Source organism: Euprymna scolopes, chromosome 2, assembly GCF_053919585.1.
Source record: "Euprymna scolopes isolate OS-2025 chromosome 2, ASM5391958v1, whole genome shotgun sequence".
NCBI classification, from domain to species: domain Eukaryota; kingdom Metazoa; phylum Mollusca; class Cephalopoda; order Sepiida; family Sepiolidae; genus Euprymna; species Euprymna scolopes.
The window spans coordinates 18922769-18931147 of NC_136483.1; the positions used below are offsets into that span (position 1 = coordinate 18922769).

Sequence of the window (8379 nt, forward strand, 5' to 3'; positions counted from 1 at the left end):
TGTTCTTTTCAATGTTGGCTATGGGGAGTATACACACCCACCATGATGCTCATACTGTATGTTGAGAACTGACAATCTGATCCTTTGGTGCTTTTGAGACTTTTTTTTTCTTGCAGAACGAAAGCAATCAAAGAAGTTTATTGAACACAATAGTTTAGTTCGAAATCTTCCGACGTTTAAGATAAAAGTCAGTTTAATAAAGTCGGAAACTAAAACAGTTGAAACGTAATGAACAGAACAGTAATTGAATTATGGAAAACTAGCGGGATCTGTTGAAATTCCGTCTTTCATAGCTATTATATTGATGTTGGCATTCTGTGGATGTTCAGCGTAAATAGAGACGCCCTGGTAGCTTTTTTTGTTAAAACTGTAACAGTATTTATCTATGCTAGCAGGGATGCCCGGTATAGCCCTGTCGTAATATACGCTTAAATATGATCTTTTAGTTTATGCAGATTTCGTATATATAGAGTAAATTGTCTATGGATTCTTATATATATATATATATATATATATATATATATATATATATATATATATATATATATATATTACTAGCAGGACCTGTTAACCGGCGTTGCCTGGTGGAAGCATGCATCCCCCTGTAAAAGATTAAAAATGGCTTTCAGAATAGACACCCCTTACATCCTTGTTTATTACGCGTGTGTAGAACAGTGAAATACAGTGGATAATGCATGCCATTATATCTCGAAAACTATTTGTCTATGCCAAAGTTAAAAAAGATTGTTTTATTCAGCATAGTCTTAAGCCTATAGAAGTCGTCAGTGTAAAGGGAATTGTTTAGGTGGAGCTAATATAGAAAATGATCTTAAAAAAAGAAAATGTAATGATTGAGCAGTGTCAAAAATAAGTCTTGGAAGAGAACTAAAATAATTATAATAAAAAAATAAATATGTAAAAAATAAGTCTTGACAAGAGAACTAAAATAATTATAGTAAAAAAAATAAATATGTAAAAAATAAGTCCATCCGTAGGCAATGTGATAAAGGGGGAATTTGCATTTTAGCGGCGTAAATTATTTGACAGACAAAAAAAAAAAAAACTGGCGTAAATGTAGTCAGATACAAACTATATCCAAATTAATGAAAGAGATAATTTTTCCGGATTTAATTCAGGATTTGAATGTAAGAATGTGTTTTATATAAAAAGAAATAGCTGTTCCTGATTTGTTAGTCTGTAAACAAACGAAGCAGCCACAGTAGTATTACATAATATAAAAAATACAGAAAAATAGGATCCAAAACGCCCTACTAAAAAACAAAGGAAAACAAAACCAAAAAAGAAAATAGGATCATGTTTAGAAAATAGGATTGTGTTTAGAAGACGCTCCAAAATCGAAAAATAATTATTGTTGTTTTTTTTTTTGCCTAATCACACCAATCTAGCTGCCACTTTGATGTAGTGGGCTACTACAACTGTCTTTTATTAAGATATTCGTTAATATTTTTATCTCATACGTTCCGACGCTCGATCGAACGATGTTTTTTTTTTATTAAATCAAAATATTATAGACAGAAAACTGTTACGATTTTTTTAAATGTTAAAGATAAACGTTTTAAAAACGCTCTCATAACATGTACTGTTTAATAATGATAAAAAATAAAAACTTGCCGCAGTCTATTTTGTAAATGTTTTCATCTCATGGAAATATTGTTAGTTCGTAATTTATTTTAAGAACCATACCATAACACTTACTGTTAAATGAAAGGAAAAGGTGTCGCCGCTTCTTGTGTAGATGTTTTCACGTAATGAAAGTATCGTTGGTTCGACGGTTTTCTGTTAATACTCGGGCACAGACAATAGTTTGTATTCGGTTACTAACAGGTCAGTTCATGTTATCATCGCATAATTTAGGACGCCGAAACCGAACATGATAAAAAGAAAGCTCGACGAAAGATTTTATTGTATCAATATGTAAATAATGTTAATTTAAATAGTGCGAAATGGCATAATTTACGACGCTGAAACCAACGAAGCACCTGCATTTGCAATAGATGTAAACATTACCAGAAGAAGCCGCGCTAACTGGTTTGTACCGAAGTTACGACTATCTATTTGTGTAACTTAAAACTACATATTATTGTAAACATTAGTCTGTAATATTGCAAAAAAGCGACGATAGGAAATTATAATTGATTTAAAACAATGCGTGCCAATAAAGTGTGTGTAGTAAAAGGTGAATGTATAACTATGTAAATTATGAATATGAGTTTGGTTGAAGTTTTTTTATTTGGTTTAATATGCACAAAAGAAGAAGAAAAAGAAAATAGCATCGAGTACCCTATCGAACGATACAAAAAAAAATCATCTCCACTACCGAGTCTCGAACTCATAACAATAGGAGGAAAAGTAGTTGAAGAAAAACTAAACGCTCTAGACGCCTTAGTCACGCAGAAGTTACGGACCTTCGAAATAACGCCTTTAAAACCTATCAGTATGCGTAAATAAGAAAGGGTAGCACGGCTGACGACGACGGTCATCACTCTCTCTCTCTCTCTCTCTCTCTCTTTCTCTCTCTGTCCCATTCTTTCTCTTTTTTTCTCTCTCTCCCCGTATCTCTCTCTTACTCTCTACCTCTCTATCAACATCTGTCCCTCCCTTTTTTTTGTTTCTTCTAGCCAACGATGGAAGCGGACATTTGTTGGTTTTCTATTCATTTGCTTATTCTCTTTGATTGAATATTAACTTTTTGTTTCACTGCGAACATAGCGCAACTTACAAGATCCATTTTCTTTTATGAACGTTAAGCTGCATTGAAAGATATCTTTCCAACTGGACATTCGCACTTTGAAGTTTAATAAACCATTTGACTTAAAAGTCTGACTATTTGTTTCTTTAAGGAATACAACAGCGCTGATTTCATATGGAATACACCATATCCGATATTCAAGACTAATGTTAACAAATATAGTCTTATCTATCTTCTTGAATAATCAATTCAATATTATCCCGATTATATCCACTAATTGTAATCTACTCGTGGTGACGTTTATCTTCTAACTTAAAATCTCTTTAATCCTTAACCTAGAGTGGCTCTCGCACATCCTTATAAATAATGACCCATTAGTAAAAAACAAATGGGTCACCAAAAAAAACATCGCAATGTATGGAACATCATCTTTGATCTAGTGATGTTGAATTAACCATATGAAACGAATCGTTTATAAAAATCGTTACTTAAACCATAAATGAGTGATTCAATGCAAAAAGATAAAATAAAGCAATTACTTTTCAACAGATAATTAAAGACTAATGAATGATACTCATAGAGAGTTTACATATTCCGATTGGTGAATTAATTGCTGTGATATATGGGGTTACTCTCTCTCTCTCTCCATCTCTCTCTCTCTCTCTCTCTTGACGGAATGGTCATTACTAGCCAGTCGTTGCACTTTTCACGAAGCGTCGCCATTAACTCCTGTTCTGCGCCATTCTGAGCAACTCAGTCATTCTAATGTCCACGATGTCCTTCATGTTGTCTAACATTCTTGTTTTTGGTCTTCCACGTCCGCTTTTTCCATGGGTTGTACCAAAGAGCACATCTTTTTTAAGGTCGTATGTTTTGGCCACATGTCCCAAAAATCGACATTTATTGTCATTGTTGTTGTCCAACAGTCTTCGGCATGGTCCAATCTTCTCCAGAACCCATTTGCTTGTACGTTTGTTCACCCAGCTTACACGAAAAAGCCAATGATGGCACCACAATTCAAGAGCAGCAATTTTCCTCTTATCACCTTTCCTCAAGATCCAAAATTCTGCTCCGTATGTTGCTATTGAGAATACCAAAACTTGCAGGAGTTGTTTCGTTGTGCGTTGTAAAATGTATCTATCTTTCCAGATATTGGTTAGCGCAATCGTTGCTGATTTTGCCATTGCAATACATAGTCTTACTTTTTTTTACATGGGGGTCACCACTTATCAATGCCCGGAAGCCACTCAGGGATAAGGGTTATTGCGTGTACAGTAATCAATAGGATAGTGTCGTAGTAATCGTTAGTATTGGAGATTTGACAAAGTGTCTTATTTAAGGGGGCGGTTGATCAGGAATTTGTTTATGTTTGACTTGAAGACATCCAATGTGTAGTCAGGTGGGAAGCAGGAAAGATGAAGAGAGTTCAACAGACGTGCAGTTCTAAGAAAGAAGCTTTGTTTATGGAATCTACGTTTTGATTTAGGCACAAATAAAGAGTGGGGAAATTTATTGACAGTGGTTTCAGCTAGACGGGTGTTTTTCGTGAAAGATTGACTAGGGGGGCCAGACAGTGGAACTCAGATGAGCACTTGCCATGGGAATAACGATAAAACAAGGATAGGCTCGCAACGTCTCTTCTGTGGGAGAGAGGTTGCAGGGAAGAGAAAAAGGCATCCTCCATTAAGCCACGAAGTCTATTTTGTACTCTGTCAAGGCAGGATAGGCTGTTTTTAGCAGCTCCTGCCTAGATGTGGCAGCAGTACTCAATCCTTGGACGTACTTGGCTTTTATATAGATAGATAATTGCATTTGTAGTGAGATATTTTCTGGAGCGGCAAAAGGATCCCACCATTTTCCCAGCGACATTGGCAACAGACGATGTATGTGTTCCATTTCAGATCAGAAGTAAAGGTCAAGCCCAGAAGCTAGTAAAAACATGGAGCCCCCCCCCCAAGACGAGAGCCATCCATTTCAATTGATGCTAGATGGGGATCAGAGCGTTGATGATGTAAAGATAGGAGCTTGGTTTTAGATGCATCAAGAATAACCAACTTTGCCCCCACTTTACCACTTCTTGATGCCATTTACTTTGTTTGTGAAAACTGCACCAAGGTAGTTGAAATCTGTTACATTTTCAACATTGTGATTGGAGTTACTAGAAGTTAAATTAATGATTTGGGGATCACAAAAAGATATTTTCTCATCAATAGATAAAAAGAGGGATTCTTTCTTTAAATAAATATTTATAATCCGATAATATGATTTATAATAAAGTCCTATTCCTGTCTGTATGTTTACTTGTCCACAATTTGATAAATATGCACAAAAGTTACAATGTTTCACAAATTATTTTTCATACCAAAAGGAACCTTTACACACTTTCATTTCATCATGATTTCTATATATTCTAACGAGTCAAATGAAATCTACACTAAAAAAGTAACCTCATTTGCATACTACATTTCAAAAAATCTATTTTGATAGTTAGCTCTATGTTATTAATTGTTTGCTGTGATAAATTTTTTTGGATTGTTCTATACAAAGTTGATTTATTTAATTTACTTTTAATTTAATTCATATTTTATTCAATGATCAAACACCGCCAAATATTTTTGATACTGAAGCTAGTTCCCTCCCTAGATAAATTAGGCTAAGCAATTCATGTCATTTAAAAAGTATTTCTTACCTGTGTCATCCGTCATTGTCTCTCTCTATCTTTCATTTTCTCTCTCTCTCATATATATATATATATATATATATATATATATATATATATATATATATATATATATATATATATATACGTGTGTGCATGCGTTGAAATTTACTTCTAAACCTGTGAAAATTGAATATTATACAAATTTTAAATTATAATAACAGAAGGAATGCAAAAAGAAGTATACAGATGTCCTTATCTATTTCCGGGCAATGCCGGCTAACCTTGCTAATATAACATAGCGAATGATACAAGGAAAGAAAAACGCGCTGCTATTAATTTTCTGTTTCTTTTTCTTTTAGTGAACCGATCGGTGCGAAGGCAAATTACGAGACTTACGGTTCACGTGGCATCAAAACGTGATGCATTCGTTGTGTTCTCTCTCTTGACGTTGGTACCCTGGCTACATTTTGCATCGGGATAATCGACTCCCACCCCTTCCTCCGTCGCTATCTCTCTCTCTCTCTCTCTCTCTCTCTCTCTCTTGTTTTTCGCCCTGTGTTACATGCCCCCTCACCGTTGAGTGTTTCTTTCTTCTTCTGATAATCTTGTTTGTTAGTATTATCGCGAAACCTGTCACTATCGTTATATATTCTGTCATGTTTTCTTATTTCTTTACTTTTGTTGATTTATATATTGATTCGTTTCATTTAATATCGATCTATATACCTCATTTTGTTTCTATCTATCTCTATCTCTACCTATATAGCCCATATATATATATATATATATATATATATATATATATATATATTGTTATTGTTTTTTTTTTCAAGCGATACATACGGTTAATATTGGCTCCGCCTCGGAGCTCATTTTTTTTTTTTTAATTTACTTGGAAAGTCGCCCTTTTAATTTGTTTGGACGTATATAACATTTTTATTTATTTATTATTTTAAAACAGTATATATATATATATATATATATATATAAAATATATATATATATATATATATATATATATATATATATATTATACTACCCGTGACCCGTTGTTGGGTCAGTATATTATATTAGCTATGGAATTCATATATGAGCGTGGCACTTGTGACGTAAAGAAACTAGTTTTTTTTGACATAACAGAAACATATCTATGAAAGTATATTAAAATGAAAAAAGAATATAGATACATTTCTAGGAGTCGTTCTGTTTATTATAATTGATTATTTTTGAAAAAAAATTACAGTTACTGAATTATAAGTGGTTGGCCATACTTATAGGTAAATGTGCACTGAACAGATACCACAATACTTATATATATATTGGGGAACTTTGAATTTTTTCTCCCGCTTTTTTTTTTTTTTTTTTTTCTCCCTCGTTGTGCCAACATTTTTAATCGTTTTTTAAACGTAAATAAATTTAATTAATGCCCCCGTACGTTGGCACATTAAATAAGTTCCCCTATAGAACTCTTTATTTTCGCCACAATACTATTTAGATTGCTATCGATTTGCTCCTGAAGAGATGATAGCCGAAAGAGCTCTCGAGAAACTGCCGCCTACCATTTTATTTAAAACCATATATATATATATATATATATACATATATATACATACATATATATATATACATTATATATATGTATATATTATTGAATCAATGAATATATATATATATATATATATATATATATATATATAGACAGACAATTATTTGGTCCTACTAAAGCTCTTTAGTGTGGCTAGAAAACATATTTCAGACTGTGAATCGAACTACGATCACCTTATCAGCTGCCAAATGACGTTACGACTGTACTATCAGCCACGTGCGACGAAATACTAAGAAGATTAAAGTTGAACCCTATTTAGTGAATTGAAACTAAAGTGGTCAATTTGCTACATGCATCAATCCAAACTTCTTGTTTGTTCGAATATATTATGGCCGCCAATTATGTTAAACCCACTCACATTGTTTCACAGGTATCTTAATTTACTTCTATTGAAATATTAATTCTTGGTCGCTGTGGGAAGAATGCTAGCTTGCAAAGCCACGGTTGGCTTTGTTTACTGAGTTCAAGTCCTGCGACCACCAGTAAATATCCTTTCCTTCGCTGCGTAAGCATGTGTCCGTAGTGCCTGTAAATATAAAAAGTATAATTATTTATTGAAAAATATTATGTATGTGTACAAACACTTTTATGTCGTATGAAGCTTTTCTGTATGACTAAACAAACATGAGTTTCAAGAGGACTCGAAACTCGATTGCTATTTTCGACACTCAAGACCTATGCGTTACGTTGTTGACAGTGTGGCACGCATATATGAAATCTTTATTGTATGTGAACAATATTAACAGCAAAGAATGCACAATTCGTTTTTACAAAAAAAAGCTTTGCATTATCGTTAATGGTTTCTAAAATCAAAACTGATTGTTTACATAAACGTTTGTGTGTTTTGAACTTTATGGGCGCGAGCTCAATAGAGATGGTGCGTTGGGCCATCTCATACTTACGCGTAAGATCAGCTGTTTTTTTTTGCGCTCGTAAACAAAAAGTGAAATAGCTTAATGAAATAAAAAAAAAATAAACGATTCATTTTCGTAAGCGTTGCTTCAGTTCCGACGAGGCAAAAGAAAAGTCGCGCCACCCCTTCCTTCTTTACCCAGTAAATTTTCACTGGAGATAAGCGCTGTTTAATTCTATTGGCACATAACATTTAAAATATGGCTTTACGTGCCGGCCAACTCTGTCCGTCTTTTTTTTTCTATTGGAAAACGTCAAGCACCGTTATCTCTCTCTTTAAATATACATACGAAGCCACTGAATGTAATGAACTAAAAATAGTACTTCAAGCTCAAAACTTGCCAATGTTAAGCGTTAGATGAAATAGATATGACCTAAAAAGCACCATTCTTTTCTTGCCAAAAATATCGTTCATTGAATATGAGGAATAAAGAACAAAATGCGAGAAGCAAAAGTTACGATGCTGCAACCCCCCCCAAAAAAAACAAC

General features: G+C 33.6%; 1 protein-coding gene across 1 annotated transcript; it reads right to left on the bottom strand.

The window, feature by feature from the left end:
- Positions 1-3432: 3432 nt before the first annotated feature.
- LOC145303240 (uncharacterized) lies at positions 3433-3894 on the bottom strand. The gene has a single exon (XM_080144696.1). The coding sequence runs from the start codon at positions 3892-3894 to the stop codon at positions 3433-3435; it is 462 nt and encodes a 153-aa protein (XP_080000822.1).
- Positions 3895-8379: the final 4485 nt, after the last annotated feature.